At 53.7% G+C, this 22,479-nt stretch overlaps 2 protein-coding genes across 4 annotated transcripts; one reads left to right on the top strand and one right to left on the bottom strand.

Moving 5' to 3' along the window:
• The first annotated feature begins 4,189 nt into the window (after positions 1-4,189).
• Positions 4,190-6,633, top strand: LOC119105532 (uncharacterized). The gene is made up of 3 exons (XM_037228998.1): positions 4,190-4,680; positions 4,931-5,253; positions 5,773-6,633. The coding sequence occupies exons 1-3, from the start codon at positions 4,422-4,424 to the stop codon at positions 5,992-5,994; spliced, it is 804 nt and encodes a 267-aa protein (XP_037084893.1). The 5' UTR covers positions 4,190-4,421; the 3' UTR covers positions 5,995-6,633.
• Positions 6,634-6,680: 47 nt separating this feature from the next.
• LOC119105543 (digestive organ expansion factor homolog) lies at positions 6,681-15,711 on the bottom strand. 3 transcript variants are annotated; one of them, XM_037229021.1, is made up of 12 exons: positions 15,557-15,711; positions 13,916-14,496; positions 13,314-13,578; positions 12,926-13,068; positions 12,458-12,624; positions 11,548-11,737; positions 10,920-11,090; positions 10,253-10,426; positions 9,950-10,045; positions 9,150-9,356; positions 7,555-7,731; positions 6,681-7,119 (listed from the first exon to the last, which is right to left on the bottom strand). In XM_037229021.1, the coding sequence occupies exons 1-12, from the start codon at positions 15,606-15,608 to the stop codon at positions 6,949-6,951; spliced, it is 2,394 nt and encodes a 797-aa protein (XP_037084916.1). In that variant the 5' UTR covers positions 15,609-15,711; the 3' UTR covers positions 6,681-6,948. The 3 variants fall into 3 exon arrangements, with proteins under 3 accessions (XP_037084916.1, XP_037084908.1, XP_037084902.1); XM_037229013.1 differs by lacking the exon at positions 15,557-15,711 and adding an exon at positions 15,455-15,532 and having other exon boundaries at positions 10,253-10,420; XM_037229007.1 differs by lacking the exon at positions 15,557-15,711 and adding an exon at positions 15,455-15,531.
• Between the last annotated feature and the right edge of the window lie 6,768 nt (positions 15,712-22,479).

Raw genomic sequence — 22,479 nt, forward strand, 5'->3', positions numbered from 1 at the left:
TGCCGGGGGAGGGGAGCGTCGCTGTTCTGGCGGCCTGTTACCGCCGGCCGGCCGATTACAGTGGGGGCGTTGAGGAAAACATCTTGGCGTCGCTTTGTCCGAGGGCTGCCGCAGGATATTGCTACTTGACGCCGTGGTCCGGCCGGAATTAAACGCCTGGGGCGGCGGCCGGTCCGCGGCCGGTCAGGAAGAATGCCGGCCGTCCTGATGCCGGGGGCTTGGCTGTTGACCGAGGGCGCTGCTGACGGAACGGAGGGCGGTGGCCGGTCCGCGGCCGGTCAGGACAAATGCCTGCCGTTCTGATGCCGGGGGCTTGGCTGTTGACGGAGGGCACGGTTGATGGAACGGATGGGACGCTAGGTTACAGGGCTCCTGCGCCTTTGATGGGCCAACAGCACTTGGAGCGCAGCAGACGGGGGGGATCCGTGCGCCTTCGAAGGGCGTACATGTCGAACGGGGTGGACAGTAGGACTCCGCGCCTTTGATGGCCGGAAAAAGTATCCAACCGAGCGCTGCAGGAGTGCCTAAGCGTGTTACTGGTGCTCATCCGCGTGGGTGCGTGGTACTCAAGCAGCAAAGCTACCCCGCTCGGTGGCCACCGGAAATGGTTTCGACTCACTCGGTGCTTTTAAGCGAGAGGTAGCGCTAACTCGCCCGGAGTCTGGGAGAGGCGAAAATAACACCCGTTTAATCGAGTTATGGTAATCACTCTGGGAATTTAACTGCGGGTAAACGAGCGCCAGGAGAGGATCCTGCGACTGCAAGCGTCGCGCAGCGGCCGGAAAAGTTCCGAGGCTCCCCGCTAAAAATGTGCGGCACTTGTTCGGGCGGAGACTCTCAGGTTCATGAGCAGCTGCTTTCTATGAATAATTATTAGGTTTGGAGCACTCCGGATCGAGGGGTTCCATGAAACTCAAAAGTGGCGGCTCAAAAGGATGACGTCATTGGTACCGCAGAGAGCTGGGAACTTTAGCCCAACAGTCAGCTGCAGCTCAGCGATACGAAATGGCGTCGTGTTGGCCCCGTTGGCGTATGTCAGTTTGTGAAAACTGCCGGGCTAACGGTCGGATGAGCGTACCAGCCCATTGCCCAGCAGATCAGTGAGCTCATTTTGGCGACTTATTTTGCATTCATGGCGCGATGATGAACTCCCATGAACACTATCGTAGTTCGCCCACTGTCCATTCCAAAGGCAGAAGTGGTCACAGCACTGCCTCCCCGTGCTATGCATCATGCAAACCAATCTCAACCGCGTCCTCGCAACAACCAGCCAGCCGGCCATTCAGGATCTTGATCGCGAACGTTCTCAATATCACCCGCCCGCAGTTTGTGACAAAGACGAGCGCTGATCGATTCGGCACTCTCCGGTCCGATTGCCGCCTGTTTCAGCCCCGTCGGCGGCCCCGGCCGGCCTGGAGGTGCTCACCGGCGCCGCCGGCACCACCGTCACGTGGTCCGCGCTGCCGGCCAGGCTCGCCAACGGACTCGTCACTGGCTACACCGTCATCATGCAGAGCGCGCCGGTGGCGGCGGCGGCGGCAGCCGGCGACGACACCGCCACCGCAGCGCGGCCGATGGAGCGCGCGCACAACACCACCTCGCGGCGCTTCGTGGTGCCGCGCGGTGCCAAGCTGCTGCGGGTTCGCGTGGCGGCACGAACAGCCGCCGGGGTCGGTCCGTTCTCGGCCTGGTGGCGGCCGGAGAGGCCGCGCCGGCCCGAGGAGCCGGGCACCGGGCCGCCGCCGGCCGCCACGGCTACCGTGCCGCTGCCTCCGCCGGCGGACACGGCGCCGCTCGACACGTGGCTCGTGGCCGCGCTCAGCTGTGTCGGCTTCTTTGCACTGGGCACGGCCGTGCTGGCGCTACATTGCCGTCGCCTGAAGCGCAAGCAGGATACTCTGGCCGGAATAGTCGCACGTGAGTGGCTGGGACACGCACGAGATCAGAGGCAGAAGTGCGGCGCGGGCAAATGTCAGGTCTGTGCGCCGATGGGAAGGAAAGCGTCTGGTATTGTTGCCGTTATTGCCAGCAAAAGCGTGGCGATGATCAAATGAGTCGGGTAGATGATCCATACACCCCTGTGATATGGCGTAATGACGTTTCTGTGATGCGTGAGTGTCGTCACAGAGCAGCCCGGCAGCATGCTTAAATCGCGATTGGGAAGCGATAAGCGCAAAGGAGGGTTAGCTGGGTCTGGTTAGCGGCAGTGGAACCAACAAAGCGGAAACACAGACACCAAAATCCACCAAAGGGTAGTAGTCGCTTGACTTAACATTGCTAATATCCTACTCGACGTCACATGCCTGGCAATTCAACGAGACGGTCCCAGAATTCCCCGCGGGGTAGTGGCCAGCTACGGCGGGGAGCTCAAATAGAAGCGTTAACTTTCTTTCTGACGGGCCAATTCGGGCGAGTCGCCTACAAATCGTGCCAAAGCCCGGCCGACGGCGATCCGATTTTTAGCCTACCTGATCCTGACTTGGGGCGTCGATTTATCATTCAAACAATGGCGGCGCGGGAGGCGTCGATCCATCAATTACCCGCCGGGACAAGGGGCCAATACCCGTCCGGCGGACCGCTCCTCGGGTCGAAAATCAGCCCTTCGGCGGCTGGCGCAGTCAACAGCGGACCAGCTGGCCGTCTTGGCGAGCCTCAGCGCGGTTACCACACGGCAGGCGCAGTCAACAGCGGACCAGCTGGCCGTCTTGGCGAGCCTCAGCGCGGTTACCACACGGCAGGCGCAGTCAACAGCGGACCAGCTGGCCGTCTTGGCGAGCCTCAGCGCGGTTACCACACGGCAGGCGCAGTTAACAGCGGACCAGCTGGCCGTCTTGGCGAGCCTCAGCGCGGTTACCACACGGCAGGCGCAGTTAACAGCGGACCAGCTGGCCGTCTGCGTGGCGAGCCTCAGCGTGCCGTTAACACAGAGTCACGGCTGGCCAGGCGCGATCCTGCGGTCAGGGGCAACAAGTCGGCATGCGCCGGTGCCAGCATGGCATCCGTATCCGGGATGGCGTGTTGTCTCGCGCTTCCACGTAGTGCTGCCAGCGTGTGCAGTCCCAGTGTGATCCTCCAGCGACGTGTCGAACAGCGAAATACTTCCAAGGCTGTAAAATGTGTGGCGTTAAAATTTAAAATCACCTTATGAAATTCTTATTTGTTCACAAGTGTCGACGTTAACCCATCCCCGCCTCTCGTCTCCCGTCAGTGGATTACCCCGCCACCAAGCCGTCAGCCGTCATCTCGCCCTCCCAGCAAGACGGCCTCAACACCGTCTGGCTGAGGGACGACCTGTTCCACAAGAGCGCGTACGCCGACGCCGACCCCGCCGCCGTCAAGACCGACCGGCACCTGCACGTGAACGCGCTGTCCGAGCCGGGGGTGGCGGCGCCGCTGCCGCCGGCGCGCGTCGGCTCGGCGGTGGGTCTGTATGCCAGCGCCAGAGTGGTCGGCGGCGGCGGCCGGCTGGGCTCGCTACCGGCCGTCGCCGCCGACGCGCCGGCCTCGCCGCGGCCGGCGCGCGACCGCAGCCTCGGCTCGGCGCGCATGGCCAGGCGGCTGCACAGCCTCGGCCTGCAGGTGGGCGCTGAGGTCTTGGTGGGGTGGGCTGTGGATTGCATAGCCGCAGATCGCTGCTGGTTAACGGAGGGAGTCAGGCTGAGACGGCGAATTCGATGCAGAGGTTCAGTCACAAGTTGCCTCAGATGGATCTATCAATAGGCATATAGCGAAAGTGACAGTTGCGTGCTTAAAGGGAGTGTTCCCCACTTGTATTGAGTTTTGAACTGGAATAGCCATCTTGAAGATCATCCGGTGCAGTCCACAGCCCGCCCATCTTAAGACTTCAAACCCGTTTAGTTTTGGAGTCACGCGCCCGAGAAGATATGCAGACTATTTCGGGTAGACTAGTTCAAGGCCACACAGCAACCATGGCGCCGCAATAACGCTATTAAGTCATGCCATTCTATTAGCCATGCTGCAATCAAGGCCTAGCAAAATATGATAGCCGAGTCGTTCATCTCTGGCATTCGTGAGCACGATTTCCAGACATAACTGCCGCCAATTGGCTCTCAATCAATGTTGTTCAAGGTACGATGACGTGATCAAACAATGACGTATTGAGGAGCATATCTATTAGTCAGAGAAATTGTGTAATCTAGAGCAGTCTTTTTCACTTAAATGTGTACCAATAGCTATAAGTGAGCTTGTTTTATCGTACCTGATGCTTGTTTCATCATCTGCAAATGTGGAGCATAACCTTTCACTCGCTGTATATTGCGCAATTTCATGCAAGACATTACGAGTAATAACTACTGCCGCCAAACAAGCGAAATACTGTCATACATTGAGCATGTCAGACTTCACATGACATGGTGGTTTCCAATCCGACCAGAGCTTGATTGGATTGCCTGTCGGCTGCCATGACAACAATCTCCAGCAAACGACACCGTGAGCTTAGAACCAATCACACACAATCTCTCGCCGCTTCCCAGAGCGCTCGGTCGGCGCCCGGTGTCTCTGGCATGGCGCTCTCCCAGCCGATGAGTCCGTGGGCGCGCCACAACCGCCGCCGCGCGCCGCCCTCGCCGCCGCTGGCAGCCGGCTCCTACCAGGACTGCTGCTGCTACGAGTGTGACTACGGTGGCGTCGGGCCGCCGGCAGTCCGGCCCGACTCGCCAGGTACGGTCGAGACCTCAGGTCACCGGCAGAGGTCAGCTGAAGGGCGTGCTGACGGCGGGCAAGGCCCAGACCCGGCTGCCGGGTAGGGTCTGTGATCCCAGACCACCAGGACTGGTCACGTGGATATGCTGAGGCCGTCGGCCGCTGCCCTGGCCGGGCTTGTCAAACGCGCTCGGCGACCTTGGGTCACCGCGACGCGGCAGCTGACGTGACGCCGTCACACAGGCGACTGACCTCACCATGCCTGCAGGCGACAACGGCAGCAACTGCGGGGATGCCTGCAGCTGCGACTACGGCCAGTGGCCGGCGCCGGCGGCACCGCGACGGCCCGCCTCGCGCCGCTCGGCCGTCTCCGGCGGCTCCTCGGCCGTTGACCGCGCCACGCAGTCGTCTCCCGTCTCGCCTGGCACGGAGCCAGAGCGAGGCTATCGCCGTCTGGCAGCGCCGCGCGCCGCTGAAGAGACCTCCATCAGCGACAGCAGCTCGTCACTGTACGCCGAGACCGATCTGAACGAAGTCACGCGCCTTGCCGACGAGCTGGCCGGCGCCAGCGCCGGCGGACGGACGCAGCAGGTGCGGACGGATAGACGGGGAGAGAGAGAGAGAGAGAGAGAGAGAGAGAGAGAGAGAGAGAGAGAGAGAGAGAGAGAGAGAGAGAGAGAGAGAGAGAGAGAGAGAGAGAGAGAGAGAGAGAGAGAGAGAGAGAGAGAGAGAGAGAGAGAGAGAGACCGGGCGAACGGACGTGATCTTGTCTGAGACTTGCCTGCTGGTTAGCGAAGTATTTTATCGAGACGTTGTACTTTGCCGTCTTGCTCTTTACGTGGGACTGTGGCCTAATCCAGCCTCTAGCTAATTACGCGGGCTCAAACAGCGTTGTAGCTCAGAAAATGGTTTTCCACTGACTTAATTGCGGGAGACTGGCTGAGACTGTTTTACAGTCCGTTGTCATCGGAAACATCGAAGAGCATATCTGTATAAATTTGGTGTCACTGGACGCCTTTGAATTGATATCGCTATAAATCGGCGCTATCGATATCACTAATTAATATCACCCATATGAGCTAATGCACCCCGATGTTCCGCTCCCAACAGGCAGCGGCGGTCGGCGGCCGGCCGGCTGCCAGCCGCACCCACTCACTGTGCAGTGCCGACTCCGCGTACTGCACACCCGGCCCCAGCCGACACAGCTTCACCAACGGCGACCGCGCGGACCGCAACTCGTCCGACACGCCCATGGATAACAGAGTGGTCAAACCCGCTCGACGCCGCCGCAGCAGCGACGGCGTGGAGAGGCCCGAGTATGCTGGGATGTAGGCGGGACATAGGACGTCTGGTTAGCCTGCTGCTGTGTGTGTACAGCACCCACACGAAAACCGGCAAACGGGATTCAATTGTGAATTATCCGAAGCAGACTTGTGGCAGACGGCACGTGCCATCTTATGCTGGCTCCTGTGTTTTTACTAAGTCACTTGCTCGCTGTCAAGGCATGCTAGAAAAAGCTGCGGGCAGTAACAGTCGCTAATATCACGAGAACCGTCAAAATATCACCAGAACATATCGACACGACCTGCTGACGGGTACTGTCGCATCCTCTCGGCCGGTGGACGGGTGCACATCAGAACCGCATGTCGACTGGAATGCTGACATAACCTGTCCCCTGTATACTAGCGCCCCTACCGGACATATCTGTCAACGCCTGCTAGCGTGTCGTACGTGTCGTTTCTGTGTTCGCAATACCGTTGTGATATACCACTGGCAAAGTTGATTCGTGCGCCCCTGCCCTTCCCCTCCCCAAGTTATCATAGGCTGTTCAGTTGACACCGAAGCGAGGTGATGCAAAGCTGCAGGTACTGGGACTCGCGTTTTGTAACTATGGCAATCGTTGTGTACAATAACGCACTTGAGCGGAAGGCCGACTTGTGACTACAATGCTTCTGCCAAAATGCACTTGCTCATAAAAAGGTTCTTAATCGCGTCATGACACACCCACATGTCTTCTGACAACTGTATTGATGATGGCATGTCATACAGGAATCAAATAGGTTACGAACGCAGCACATCCCGCAACAATAATGTCGGATATCGGAGGCGCCCGTCTCACGGCACGGTAGGCTTCAGAGCGCTCGCCTCATGGAGCAACACCACCCCAGTTCGTCCTCAAAAGAACACCGGTCATTACACCAGACCACGCAACGATCCATCCCTGCCCCAGGCCACGCCAGGCCAGGCCAGGTCAGGCCAGGCCAGGTCAATCCCCGCCTGCGGCCGTCACGACTCCCCAGTTACGAACATGTGCACCTGCTTCTCGGAGCCGATCATAGATGTCGCTCGCTCCGCGCCGACCACGCGTGCCAGCTTCAGCCGGTCGAAGCGTGAGAAGAGGACGGTACAGGTGACGCCGGCGCCGTCCTGCGCCGTGCGCGGGTTCTGGTACGCCTCCTGGAAGCGGTGCGCACGAAACGTCACGCTCAGGATTGTGCGAACAGAGCTCTAAACAACACGCCTTAGACCACAAGACCTATGGCACACACATATACACACAGAATGCGCAAGACACACATGCACAAACACACACAAGGCACACAGGACCTACAAGATGGAGGTCAGGGTCATTTGTGCAGGGGCTCGACAGAGGCCGCCAAAACCTGAAGGTCTTTAAGGCTGGATGGAAGAGGGAGCCTCGGCCACGACGTCCGAAGTACCCAGGACATGTCTAGCTTCCTGCGCGGCAGACCACTTCACCTGTGTGGGCTGAGTTCACTCGTCAGCTAACGACTCGCTGGTCGTCACCACCACATCGCCGCTCATCACCAGACATGACGACAGACAACTAGAACGCCACGTCGTGCTGGCCCAGGCCACGGCTGGCGTCACCTGCATCAGGTTGCAGATCTCCGAGTAGAGGTGCGGGTACACGGGCAAGCCATAGAACACAACATGCCGGATGCCCTTGATGCGGTAGCGGCGGAAGAAGTGGAAGCGCTCGGTGTAGAGCAAGAAGTGCCGCTTGCCGTGGTAGAACATGTCGCGGGCGCGGCTGACCCGGCTGTCCTGCGACGCGAGATCAGGTAAGGTCAAGTCAAGCCTCGGGGTGCGGCACGCCCTGAGCACGGCCAAACGAGGTACCTACAGCTCCGGTTCAACCAAATAGGCGCAACGTTGAAGTACTTATAATTACGTAATCAATGTAATAGTTGAAACATTGTCGTACTTGCTGAACATTGCAACAAGCCGCGCAACGGATAACTTGCCAGCTACAAGGACAAATCAGCCGATTGTTGCCAGTCCACAACGTTTCGGCCGCGTTTCGAAAGGCTCTGCTTTCGTAGGAACACGTGCCCACTAACGATATTATATTACGGAAACTTTAGCATCCCGCCCAACTGTTTGCTCAAAGAAAATGGGAATCATAATCCTTCCTGGGGCGGCTAAATGCGTGGCCTACCCCGCCAGCAGCGTGGTCCCATGGCCAGGACACTGGGTCAATGTTGCATCCGCCCAACAGCCGAAAAGTGCTGGGAATGTTTGACGTGTCGCGCGATACCACCACACGGCCACCGGATGGCCCACATTCTCCTCCTCGTCGGGAAAAGCCAAGCCTTAAGTGGGATTCGAGCCCATGCGCTGGTGTCCCGCACCCGCTGCAGGCCGCTGGCCACAGCCAGAGAGCAGCACCAGAGCAGACTCGCCACCGGTGCGGCATTACCAGCGAAAACGCGGATAGCAGGTGGGTGCACTGGAAGCAGACGACTTCGCGAACAAGTGTTGACAAAACATTCGCAAGAAGACGCGCAGACACGTGCAAACTTTCACATGCCATAGATTTGAAGGCGGAAATATGTCGCATCGAGATTATTAACTCCAGAACCGCTACCAAGAGTTCTCCATCACGAGCGAGCCCGGTTTCAGACAAATAAATTAGGCCTTCCCGACAATCTCCTTCGGATGTTGGGGATGCACTAACATATCCTAAAGCACTAAGACATTCTGATTTCAAAAGCAATTGTTAAGCCCTGACGCATACCGGACGCACACAATTATATCGTTTATGTGCATTCGATCCGGCCGTAACGCTATAAACTAAACCGCTATCATCATGTAAGTGCCCCCTCCCCCCTCCCGAGCCTCTCAGTGTTTTCGTGTGAAGGCTAAAACTTGACAGAAATGTCATTACGTAGATAAAAAAACTCCCCACGAAAAGAGCTATCGTGTCATCCAGGAGTGTCAGTAAGTATTTCTGATTTATCTTTCCAAAACAACTCTTGGTGGGCACAATCTCTTCCACAAGTTATACAACCTCGTCCTTCACTAGGCTATAACATCACCGGAGTCTTTTATCACGCGGAACACAGCCGCCGAATCACTCGAGAACACACACCCCCGTGACGCATTCTCACACATCACACTTAGGTCGTCGTAACCCTGCACATGCCGCGTCAGTTCTCCGCCCTCCCGACGTCGGCGCGTACCTTGGTGTACTCGCAGACCTGGACGAAGTTGACTGTTTCCTTGATGAAGTGGTTGCGGATGCGCACGTAGTCGAAGTAGGACGGCACCAGCAGCAGCGTCTGGTTCATCTGGACGTCTCGATGCTGTGGCAGGACCTTCTCCACGAAGAACTGGAACCGCACGTCCGGCTCCGAGGCCAGACTTTCCGCCGAGAACCGGTGGAATGCCTGACAACAGCGGTGGCATTTTCAGGAGCTCTGACGAGAATCCATCATAAAGAGGAAGGTCTAAGAAAGCAACGGTCCTCAAAGTGACGCTGTCGGAGGTTGGCCCATCTCGCAACACGCTCAAACCGTGCGACACATACTTGGTAGGTCAATGCCTATTACGTGTCTTTTACGTGATACAGTACGATGTTATAAGTGATGACCTTTCCGCCCGCTCTCTCCGTGTTTCACGGACAGTTCACCGTTTTTTTCATGTAAAATCAGTTTTAGAGTAAAATCGTATTAGATAAGACTATTCAGTATATTTCTAAAGATATCTATATCAGCAACATGGGATCATTACATCGATGGTCCAAAACAAAACAAAATATTTCAAAAATCTGACCAGCGTTCAAAAACGGTTGCCAAGGATGCTCTCCAATAAGGAGCAGCTATATTCAGTCTATTGCAGGAATGGATTAGGTAGAAGGGCCCACAGAGCTGTCTGGAACACCACCACAACACACCGGATTCTGAGATAACCGCAACACGCAAGTGGACGGCTCATCGCATGACCTTCCACCCCTGAGGCCGTCCCCGATCCGTGCACTTACCTGGGGCACCTGGACCACCACCTGCTGAATCGAGCCCACCACCTCCGGGTTCTGGACGAGCACGCGGCCGGCGTAGTTCAGGCAGCACTTGCTCACCTGTCGGCACAGCACGCCGCTCAGGGCCCAGGCCCCACGGCCGCCATGTCCGAGCACAGCACCATACTCTAATGGCACCCACACGCCTGCACGTGAATGCAGAGCACGCACGCTCTGCGCTCGACACCACGCTACAGCAGCCGGTCAGTATTCGCGCCAAGGCTAGCCCTCGGCACACGCCGACGACGCCGGGGGCTGGTCGCCCACCAGAGCGTTGATCTCCGGCGTAGGCAGCGCCGACAGCACCAGGGTCTGCCGGTAGAGGCGCTGCCAGCCGTTGAGGGTCCAGTAGCGGACGCGCGAGAAGTCGACACCGTGCGAGTCGCGCGGCTGCAGGTGAAGGTGCTCTACCAGGTGCAGCACGTGCTCCCAGTTCTGCATCTGCGGCAAGAGTGAGGGCCACAGTGAGACAGGGTGTATGAGTTTGGGTGGACCCATACATCCTGAGGCCAGCTAACGACAAATGGGGCCATCTGCACTTGAAAATATCGGCACTGGTCAGCGAAAAGCGGCAGTAGGGACGGGACTGTCGCTCGAAGCTATCCAACACACATCTGCACGGGATACGAGATGTCTCTAAACGATAACACAGAGATGGAACACGACATTTCAAGTAAGCATAACTAAAATGCAACGTCTCGAATACAATTGGTATTACAACCAAGAACATGACATTTGAGGCGAAATGGCCAGCATCTCAGAGTGGCGGCAAAGTAAACAGTCCCGTCCAGCATCTCCCTCCTCCCCCGTCACTCACGCCTCATCAACAACAGCAAGCACGTCACAATGCCATTCCATCTCGGAGTAGCCAGTGAGCCTCTCCGCGCCAAGCGCCCTGGACCCGGCCAGACTCGCGCTGCGCGGTGACCCTCACCAGGAACACGTCCGTCTGGTCCATGATGAGCAGCTCGATCGAGTTAAGGAAATCGACGTCACGGTCCGATTCGCCCTCCGAGCCCAGTACCGTCCGCAGGCCCAGCGGTGACGTCACAATGACGTCAGAGTGATAGAAGTCGCTGTACAGGCGCATGCTTTTCTTGGTCACCTGTTGGCACCCCGATGGGATTGCGTTCGAGGCGGTGATTTGTGTTCGTTATAGCAAACAAAATGCATTGGTTGTAACAACAGAAGAACAACAAACACACAATGCGAGGGTTGAATGCGAGTAAATCATGACAAACTTAAGTACATTTCCAGAAAGTTTCTACATGTGTATTGTCAATTTCCAACAACCCAACAGGATGAGGGGCATGAGCCCCTGCACCGCACCGTCCCTCCTAGCCCAGCCCAGCCCCGCACCGTAACGTACCGTACCGCACCGCACCGCACCGCACCGCACCGCACCACACCACACCACACCACACCACACCGCACCGCACCGCACCGCACCGCACCATACTGCACCGCACTGCACACTGCAGCGCACTGCACACCGCACCGCACCGCACCGCACCGCACCTCTCCCTCCCCTACCCGCCGCCCCTCAGCTAGAGCCGCCTCACCTGCAGGCCAAGTCGGAACGCGTCGTCCGTGTTACCGGCGAACGTGGCCAGGAAGTCGGGCGGGCGCCGGAGCCGGCCGGGCGCCGGCGGCGGCGCGTCGCCGTCGCCGAAGTCGGCCGCGAACCGCTTGTAGCGCATCACGCTGCTCTTGCCGGCCGACTGTAGCAGCGATATCAGCGTGTTGACGATCCTGCCACGCCGAGGAGGGCCGGGGTTATGGCACGGGGCAGTGGTGTTGTCCACTAGATTACTTGTCACAAGCGGGTGGAACGTGATGTGTCATTGCGCAATCGTTGTAATATTCGGTGGGCTTGTGTCTCTCTACCAAGCAAAACAGTCGATTAAAAATACGCAGCGTGCGAACATTCTAAAACCGTCATACAACGCGGCAAAAAATACCCCGAACAAGTTTGAGATCTTACCAACATGGGAGAAGGCGCCTTTGCACTTTGCACGAAGGGTTCCCATGCGTTTAAAGCGTGCAAGCAGTGGTGCTCATCAAGCAGCCAGCTGATGAAAGTCCGGTCCCCACCAATTTCGTGCGAGCCCACACACGTCAATACACGAACGACCATGAGTGCCGACGACCAAGTCGTCTAACAATCCTAGAAGACGGGAAAAAGCCGAACCCCGTGTGGTTGAACCGTTTCCGAGTTGTGACCAAACACCGTCACGTGCTTCACCAGCGGACGCCAGCTAATGCGAACGGAAGACCCGTAAACTGGTCCTCAGTCGCAAACGGCCATCCGGAAAGTCAATGGGCTTGCCAGGACTACTCGTAGCCATCGTAGCAAGGACCATATCACTGGAGGTCCCTCTACTTGCGTCGTTTTCGGCGACATCAGCTGACGCGACCCGCGCACATGCGCCTGCACAATGCGTCGACAGGCCGCCCCGAGCTGGTACCCACCTGAATGCAGAGTGTTTGAACGGCACCACGATGAGCACCTTGGGCCGCGTGAGGCCCTGGTCCCGGTAGCTGTCCGGCACGTCGTCCTTCTTCGACACCTTCGAGTTGTGGTGAACGATCCGTGACCGGGTGCGCAGCACGTGGCTCAGAGCGTGCGCACAGTACACCTGCCGGGGGTCCCAATCGGTGTTCAGTATAGCATTGCATGCATGGATAGTGCTGGCGGGCCACTTCGTAGCGAATAAATCGACGATCGCTCCCACAAAAAGCTCCCTACTTCATGTGCATTGCGCCCGTGCAATCAGAACAGCGCACTACACATATGACTGGAATGCATTTCCACATCCTAGGCAAGAGAGGCGGTCACCCGTCCAATGAGCAACTCCCGCGGGCACTTATGTTAAATTGTCGCATGCTACATGTTCGCCTCTTACAGGCCAGATCAGTGATCAGGCGGGCCGTGCTCACCACGCGCAGTTCATCCTCGTTTTGTAGCGTTCTGTGAGGGAAGTAGAGGTCGCGGTACTCGCTGATCAGCGACAGCACCTCCTGCTGCAGCTCCGTCAGAGGCCGTGAAAACAGCTTCTCGTTCAGCACCGCCACGTTGGAAGCTGTTGATGATGCAAAACCAGATACAGTAAACTATCAGTCTCAACAGTCCCCGCAGTCTCCGGATAAGGCGCACTGCGACTAAATATCACCGTCTCCCACGGAGACGAGGTCTTGCACCTAGTGTCCTAGCCAATGCCACACATACACATCCTGCCCAGAAGTTCCTGACGGCAGTAAACATTCTAGCCCACCCCCGCGGTCCCCGAGCCCCACGGCGTCCCGCCCCCGCCGGCACACCGCTCACCGATCTGCTGACGGACGCCGTACCCCTCCGGGTGCTCGTGCCGGCCGAAGACGGGACTGCTGAACAGCCGCACGTGTTCGGCCTGCTGCACGGCCGACAGCAGCGCACCGGCCGCCTCCACCGGCCGGTGCTGGACGATCAGCGCGCCCAGCCGCGGCCACCGCTGCCGCTCACTCTGCCACCTGGTGGCCGTCTGCAGCGACTCGCCCACCGGCTCCGGCAGGTTCTGCTCGAAGTGCTGCGCAAACGGCGTGGTGGGCGCGTCCTGCGGGCGGGAAGCGGTGGGGCGGCTGACCTTGGACTAGGGCATCGAGCGCTGTGTCTGGCCGCGCCCGGCCCCATTAGCATTGGCCACACTTTTGTACACCCAGTGACCACACAATAATCCAAAACATGACCCAGTGAAGCCCATGCTGTTCTGATGAACAGGACATATTGCTATAGACTGCAAGCGATCATTCTCAGCTCTCAGGGAGCAATGCATGAGCTTATTTGTGCTGCATGAGGCCCTGATTAAATCCACCATTTCAAGAAAGGTTTTCTGCCGCATACCATGAGTCCCATAAAATTCATCAAATAGACAGTAAAGAGAATTCACTGACCTCAGCATCACGGGCATCTGCTTTGCTGTCCTCTTCCACCAGGGCATCATCATCACTCATGGCCTCATCCTCTAATGCACTGTCAGCTTCCTCTGCCCCCACCTTATCACTCTCTACATCATCGCCACTCTCTCCATCGTCCTCCTTCACAACTGACCCGGCCCCATCCTCATCCTGCCTGTCCTCAGCACATACTACTGCGTCCTCCTCCTCTCCTCCCGATTGCTCCACCTCCTCCTCAGAGTCCTCCTCATCGCTCTCCACGGCGACAGCGCGCCGCCGTCGGCCGCCCACTAGCTGCAGTACCTCGTCCAGCGCCGTCGGCTCTTCCTCGCTCTCACTCTCTGGCTGCCAGGCAGCTGGCAGAGGTGCCAGACGCCCATTGGCCGCGGCAGGCGGCGGTGGCTGCGGCTCCGCGCAGGTCCAGGACGCCCCGCGGCCCCGACCGCGTCCCCGGCCGGGCTTGTGGTATGGTCTTCCTCTGCCACCGCCATCACTGCCACGGAGGCCTGAGTGCTTCCTGCGGTTGTTAAACTTCCCCATGCTATGAGCTAGTGTTGGAGGGCTTTGATAACTATTGGCTGAAAGGAGAAGCATGACATAAGCTGAGTAGTAAGAACTAAGAGGTTTGTCAAACACAAGAGCTTTGTGGTGCACTTTGAACCTTGCTTATGCAACACTGCCTAACATTGCACTGGAAAATTCAATTTTTTCACCATTATCATTCAACAGTTATAGGCAGGGTGTAGCTTGCACATTCACAAAATGCTGTGTTGGATTAGTAACATTAGCTGCTATATTTTTTATTAGCAGCATATGTAAGTATTGGGTCTATACCTGCTTAGGTATTAGCTGATGCTGTTAATGTTTTAGATCACTACATATATGGTATTTAAGTATCACACAAAATAGTCAGTCATTTACACCATAAATGTCTGTTTAACAGAAAAATCATTGTATCATTATGATCTAATTTATTTTAAATGTAGCTCAGTAGCTTCCACCAGGCTATGTCAGGCAATGCTACATAGTTCCAAAAAGAAAAGCCAATGATTGGTGCAAGATGCTGTCATGACTGAAATCAATATTTTCTGAACCAAACATAGTATTTATACTACTGCACTTTTAAAAAGTGGTGAGCCCCAGCAACCTATTGTGTCCAGCATTGTACTTTGGAGGTAACTTATCATGACATTTCAAACCTGGGCTGAAATAGGGGCATGATGTAACCTTTTCACTTATTTGATACCATGATTAAAATTGGATTAGCATGTCCGGAACTGAGCATAAGGTAACCCAAGGATGGGAAGATATCAAAATGTCATTTCACGATTTCAATATCTATGAGAACTTTCTGAAATCATAAAAGAGGGACAAAACTTCAGGCACCAAGTTGCATGGCCAGGTAACTAACAGGTAACTAATTTTACTTTTCACAGGAGCTGATTACTGACAAAACACCCAAGGGAAAACAATATTGCATTTACTCAGAAAATAAATTTTCCTAGCCGAACAGTCTTAGTTGCCAAAAATACCAACCATTGTAAATTTTAATCCATAGCCAGTCTTTAAGTCCCAACCAAACAGCAGTGATTTCCATTGTGAGCTCTTCCTGGTTCTGATTTCTCTCAGTTTACATACCTGAGGTTCCACACAAATATAATGGCAAAAGACCCGATGTAAAGCATGTCATAACAGCTTTACTATCACCATGTTGCCAGGAGATAACAATGTGAGGTAAATTCAGAGTGTTCTTTATCTTCCGGCCCAAAACGCTTGCGGAGGGAAGGGCGTCGGCTTAGGTCTGTAATGAGGACCGGCTAATCAGCCGACGAAACGTCGCTGCTAGGCTGGGCAAATCATCCCAATGACAAGCTTTGTGCCCCTCATGACGTCACTGGTAGAAATGTGAAAAATGGACTTCTTTTACTTCTCACAATATCACAAGGATTCACCAGCCACTTATGATGTTAACATTGAAAACCAAGCAGACATTCGTAATAACACGTGTCCTTTATCCCACTGATGACGTCACTGGGACGAATGAATCGGTCATCAGTTGAAAACTTGCAGCGGGACACGTTTTTCGGGCTGTGTTTTCCCGCTGCTCACGACGTTCCGGGAGACTGTTACGGTGTACGTGCATCTACCTACGTACTCGTGGTTTACATTTTTGTGCCATTTCAAAAATAAATGAAGAAAAAAATAAGCTGCGTTTTGGCCACTGCTCATGACGTAACATCACACGAGTTATGGTCTTCGTTTCGTATCACTAGAGAACATGATAATGGCGAGAGACCACCTTTCCCAGCACGCTTCCTCAAGAAACTACTGCAAGAAGGTCCAAGTAATCCATGAACAAATCGTATTCAGACATGTCCACACTAACTTGCAAATGGGGCCGGAAAAAGGGCATGAACTGACAACGTTTTCGGCTACCGGCATTATCTATCTCTAACAAACATTCCAAAATAGTGTCCACCGGCGCAACCACTGGTGGACACCATTTTGACACGATTTAGACGGCAATGGTTTTTCCTAGACTTGAAACGCGGATTCCGTGAGTGTTATGGCACGCGCACCATTAGACACTTTCTGAGAATGTATGTGGAGCATTAACGTTATGACATGGATAGGAAGAATCGACTACAATATGACTATCAGCTCCCTTACTCTCTGAGACGTTCCTCCGTCTATGTTTCGGGTGCCAACGCCAGACCTTGTATTACATTTGCGGCCCAACTCTTCAATTTACCTTCCGCCGTCTGCTATGAACTGTCCAGTTTCAATGCGTGACGCTGCTTTGCTGCGTTTGGAAACGACTGCATGGTGTTTGAAATTATTCTTGAACAAAATACCTTTTAGGTGAGTCCACTTCAAGTCAATAGTATGACCGTTGATGGGCGTAACCGTAGTTTTTACGTTTCGGCCATATATATTCCATATGCCTTATGCACCCATTTCAAACGTGCCAATTTACTTTCAACCGATGCAGTTATCAACAACACTATTTCAAGAAAGCGTTTGATGTGGACAGACCATGCTGGCGGCCGATACGAGAAGAGGTGTGTTTTAATCGTATCACCGACCCTATTGGTAACTCTCGTTCTATTGTGCGCTTGTCGAGATGTGTACCGCTTTTCCGCTTGTCATATTTGACCGTTGGACACGATTTTTCAGGTAAACATACCTTTCATGGTGTACACATTTAGCCGCACGCACATCATGTTTCCCGCTCGAAGGCGTTTGAGCATTGCGTGAGCCTTAACGCACGCTCTGGTTATGTGCCCTGGAGGCTGTGTTACAGCCCGTGACAAGCTAACCGGGGCTGGAATATTCCATATGCCGTTTAAACAGCTTAAGAATGATGTCCACTTGTCGTTGCACTGATGGAGGCTATATTGAAACGCTTGAAATGGACAACTCATACTGGGGGCCGAAACGTAAGGAGTCCGTTATAAATATCTATCACCAGCCCTATTGTTAACTCCGCTTCTCTGGTGCGCTCGTTGGGATGTATACTGCTTTTTCGCGTTCCAAATTTGACTGCTGGATATAATTTTTCAGGTTAGCATACCTTTCATGGTGCATACATTTAGCCGCATGCACACCGTGTTTTACGCTCGAACCCTTGTGGGTATTGCGTAGGCCTTAACGCACGCTCTGGCTATGTGCCGAATAGGCCGTGGTGCTGCCCGTGAAAAGCTAACCTGGGCTAGAATATTTCATATGCCGTTTAAACAATTTTAGAATGATGTCTGCTAGTCGTTACACCGATGGAACTACATTGACACGTTTGAAATGGACAAATGATACTGGCGGCCGAAGCGTAGAGTTCACTTTACGCCTAGCTTCGGCCCTATTGCGAACTCCGAATGGGCGCACCCGAATGACATCTTGTTCAGGAAGGAGCGGTCCACTGTCTCTTGATGATAGCGAAATTGTATGCATAGTTTTAAAATGATGTTGCTAGTGATATCATCGATTTAAACTATGCTGGCACGTTTGAAATGGCCAGACAGTGGTCGCAGCCGAATCGTAATGAGTCCGCTTATGTCTGTCAACGACCACTATTGCTAACAACGATTGGACATATTTCAATGCAAGTTTATTTAGGAATCATTTGAACCTCCAGTACTTTCTAACTGTAGCAAAGTTAGGTCATGGAGTCAAATTGGACATTACATGGCAGGCGGTCGTAATGGAAATGAGTAATGTTTCGAAGTGGTGATTTGGCGACGGGCGCTACCAGCCGGAAGTGGACTTTCTTATTCATTTTTCTGAACTCACGTAGCGTTTTCTCTGTTCTGTAATGTGTGACCAACACGTTTTATTGTATATACACATAACCGCATACAAGCCTTGTATCAGGTTCGCAGGCGGTTAGGTATTGCGTTGGCCTTAACGCACGCTGTGGCTTTGTGCCCAACAGGTCATGGTGGGCCCCGAGGAATAATCCATCGCGGCTACAATGCTTTCAGGGTCCTGACCATGATACATGAATGTTCAGATGAACACACGTTCTATGGTACACTATATAGCAAAAACAAGCGAGTTTCGGCTGGCGGGCCGTTAGGTGTCACGTCGGACAACTGGGCACATGGCACGCTGCTCCTATTTGCCCAATTAGCAGCAGCCTGGTCCCCGGGAATAACCCGCCAACAAGAATATATGAATTGTCATTTAGACAGTTTTGGAATCGTGTCGGCTAGTGATTTCACTGATGGAAACTAAACTGACACGTTTGAAAACGGCAGATAATGCTGACGGCCGAGTCGTGGAGTCAGTTCATACCTATCACCAGCCACATTGTTAACTCTGCTTCTCTTGTGTGCTCGTTGGGATGTGTGATTCGTTTCACCGTGTCATATGTGACCGTTGGACTTTATTTTTCAGGTAAACGCACCTTTCATGGTAAATACATTTAGCCGCATCCACACCGTGTTTCACGCTCGAAGGCTCGTGTGGGTATTGCGTAGGCCTTAACGCACGCTCTGGTTATGTGCCCTGGAGGTAGTGGTACTGCCCGTGACAAGCTAACCGGGGCTGGAATATTCCATATGACACTTTTAACAGACTTTTACAGCTCTATCACAATGTCCACTAGTCACTGCACCGATCGAAACTATACTGACACGTTTGAAATGGGTAGATAGCGCTGGCGGCCGAAACGTAGAGTCCGCTCATGGCTACCGCCGGCCCTATTGGTAACTCGGAGTGGACTTAGCTCGATGATGTTGTGTCCAGGAATCATTTGGAGCACCTTGCAGTAGTTTATGAATGCAGAACAGCGATCCCATGCAGTGAAATTCGAGATTTCACATCAGACGAGAGGAAGGTAAATGGAAGTGCTTGGCTGGGAAGGTAATATGTGGACTGGCGCTGCGTGTCGAAACCTAGGCAGATGAACGGCTCTGAAAGAGGCGTCGCTCATACTCATTTTGAAGTTAATTTTTTCATTGGTTGCCATGGGGTAAATTTCAGCAATTTTGGAAGGGGGGTGGGGGTGGGTTGCCATGAAACGCAGAGATCCCACGTTTCTACGCTAGCAGCCCAAAAGGCACAACGTGATTGATTTCCACGCCCCAAATGTGATGGCTTCTCTCTCATGTGATGCGTCACTATTACACTAGATTTTTTCAAACAAAGACACGTTTCATGCCATTCACATATAGCTGCATGCGAACCTTGTGCCATGCTCACAGGCGGGTATGTATTGCGTCGGCCTGAACGTACGCTGTGGGTTTGTGCCCAATAACCAGTGTTTGCCCGCGGTAGTAACCTGCCCAGTGATGTATACTGCATTTATTCTCTGAGCATTTTTAAAATTATTTCGACACCATTCAACATCATTCAGAATTACGTGTTGTTCAGTGCATTAGCGAGGAACATTACTCACATAGATAAGATAGTAGCATTAACCTTATTCCTCGGAGAAAAACCAGGACAATGGGGATATAGTTCGGTTGATATTTCGGCAGCATGCTTTATCGAAACAATAGCAGAAGCAGCCTTCAAATAGCAATAGCAATAGCAATTCAAAAACAATAGCAGTAACAAACTTCTGCTACTGTTTCAATAGAGACATGTTGCCGAAATACTAACCGAACTATATCTTCATTGTCCTGGTATTTCTGCGAGGAATAAGGCTAATAATATTGTCCTATCAACACCATTTAACTCTACGCGTTAATGGCTTCTTATATCTGTATATGTTTGCGGTTCCTCACTGAATAATGAAGAGCGCATGAATGCATCTGCCATTGAAGCATGCAGTAACATATGAAAATATAGAAACATATATATATATATATATATATATATATATATATATATATATATATGGTCTAAGGTCTAATCCGATGTCCAAAGGTCAAAGGTCCGATCAAAAGTCTAATATTTGGATCAGACATTGCCCGCTTGATTGCCATTTGTTCTTGATTGCCATGTGGTTCTCATCCCACACCATGTCCAGCAGCAGCTGTTCCAGACGGACCCAGCACCCGCTACGCTGAAGGACTGGCTGCACCGTGGCCTATGCGTGTTGCGGCAGCTCGCGGAGCAGCGCGATGCTCCGGAAAAAGTTGCGCAAGCCAAAGTCGCAGCTGCTGTTCTGCCGGATGGCGGACCATACCGGCACGTAATGGCCGACCTCGCACTGGACGAGGTCCTTGAGAGCGCTGCTGGAGGTCTCGGTAGAGGTGTAAGCCAGAGGCGAGCGGCCAGTGTCAATCATTTGAAAACAAAGGCGAATATATTAGAACAATTCGCTACGAACTAAGCATTTGGTCATGCAATAATTGTTGCGCCTCTTTAGTGTTTGTAATTATGCCGATATCCAGAGTCCTTAAATGTGACAGAACACATCAACAAAAACATGCCAGTAAGCATGAAACAACCAGCAAATGATATGCGTACTGCAGCACAAAGTATGGTAATGAGGAAATGCTCAGCAGTGAGCACATAAAATATCAGTTGATACTTGGTGAACTTAAAACATTAATTGCTATCAATTCGAATATAATGCGTTTTCATATTTCCCTGACATGGTTCGATGGTCCGATTCGCCGCTGGGCTGCTACGTTTCGGACAGAGCCATTTTGAACGCTGGAGGCCAGAAGGTACAACAGCTGATGGTTGCTGCTCAGCTGCTGAATCAGGTCGACCGGCAGGTTTGGCACTCGCCCCGACCTAAGCTTGAATGCCACAACGTCCCTCCCCCAGACCTCTCCGGCACAGATCTTGTCGATGTGTCCGGAAAATTTCGATCCCGTGGTCGTGTCATCCAACCTCAGCAGCAGATAGAGGAGGTTCAGCTCGTTGCCGTGCAGCTGGCAGATAAACCAGTGTACGGGTGACTCGGTGGCCAGCCCAAACAGCCGAGACACGTCGCCTATCTTTTCGGTGTTGACGGTCGTGCCATCGCAGCCGAGCATATTGATGTGACCATCGCACTGCGGGTTCACGGAGTGTAGCTCGTTGAACAAGTACAGGGCGTGGCCGAACTCGGACGTAAAATGAGTCACGTAGCGGCTGCCTGGCTCAGTGATGACAACCACATGTTTTTTGATGGCAGTCGTCCGGCTCTGTGTGGCTCATGTAGCTCCTGCCTTCGCGCCCGTCGGAGTAGAGGACGGTCAAACCTGACTCGTGGATTACTCCACCATTTTGACGATCCGTCTCTTTTCTCCTTCTGTCTCTTGCGCAGCAGGTCCTCTTAGGATCTACGATATTTGATTTCAAGTAGCCAGTCCGTCTCTGCTGTTTTGTCGAAAGGCGATGATAGCAGCAGCGACCCGTTTCGAGCCACCGTTGCTGTCAACCGCCAGAGTGGTGCTAGTCAGATCGTTTACGTTATAATCTATACAGATTGGTAATCGTTTGTTGTAGCGTTAACTGTAACGTTATAATCTATAGAACCGTTGAGACCACTGCCACAGTGGTCTCAACCGGAACGAACAATAGGCGTCGTCGCCATCCTCCACAACGTACGGAACAGTGAATGAATACATGAATCCCTGCTCTCAGCTGACTCGTCAACGCTGAGACCACTTGTTTCCGGAGCAGGCTCGGGGTCAGCACTAGTATCCAGAGCTGGCTCAGCAGGCGGCGCGGGCCCAGCAGTCGGCGGGGATGGCGACTCAGGCTCAGCAGCAGACACCGCTTCACTGGCGGACGAGCCGCGACGCCCCTGGAGTTGTTTGGCCACCCTCCGCATCTCGCGAGCCTCTTTAGTTACGATCGTATCCCGGTCATATGACCCCAGGGTAAGCTTCTGGTGCCTGCCTAGGTCCATCATGGCAACCTCTTTCTGATACACTGTGCAGGCAACTGCGCATGGAAAACTGCACTGAGGCTTGTGCTGGCATTTCGCGACATCAGGAAGCTTGCTGAATTTCGCGGTGGCGGCGTTGATGTGTCACTGTCTTTCTGTCTTTGATTTCTTGCTGATAGCTCTGTTTGGATGATATAAATCCCTTTCGATCAATTTTGCCACATATTTTAAATCATGAACAGGGGTCGCTTCGTTGATCCACAGTGACGTGATTATTACCGTCGCGGTC

This window comes from Pollicipes pollicipes, unplaced genomic scaffold (assembly GCF_011947565.3).
Source record: "Pollicipes pollicipes isolate AB1234 unplaced genomic scaffold, Ppol_2.1 Scaffold_2555;HRSCAF=2994_pilon_pilon_pilon, whole genome shotgun sequence".
In the NCBI taxonomy this organism is placed as follows: Eukaryota; Metazoa; Arthropoda; class Thecostraca; order Pollicipedomorpha; family Pollicipedidae; genus Pollicipes; species Pollicipes pollicipes.

Excerpts from the sequence above, each read along its gene's own strand:
- LOC119105532 (XM_037228998.1), top strand. The coding sequence starts at position 4,422 with ATGACAACAATCTCCAGCAAACGACACCGTGAGCTTAGAACCAATCAC. Across the intron at positions 4,681-4,930 it reads AGTCCGGCCCGACTCGCCAG|GCGACAACGGCAGCAACTGC; the intron begins GTACGGTCGAGA and ends CCATGCCTGCAG. Across the intron at positions 5,254-5,772 it reads CCGGCGGACGGACGCAGCAG|GCAGCGGCGGTCGGCGGCCG; the intron begins GTGCGGACGGAT and ends CGCTCCCAACAG.
- LOC119105543 (XM_037229007.1), bottom strand. The coding sequence starts at position 15,515 with ATGGAAATCACTGCTGTTTGGTTGGGACTTAAAGACTGGCTATGGATT. Across the intron at positions 13,579-13,915 it reads CAGATGCCCGTGATGCTGAG|GACGCGCCCACCACGCCGTT; the intron begins GTCAGTGAATTC and ends TCCCGCCCGCAG. Across the intron at positions 7,120-7,554 it reads AGATCTGCAACCTGATGCAG|GAGGCGTACCAGAACCCGCG; the intron begins GTGACGCCAGCC and ends CACCGCTTCCAG.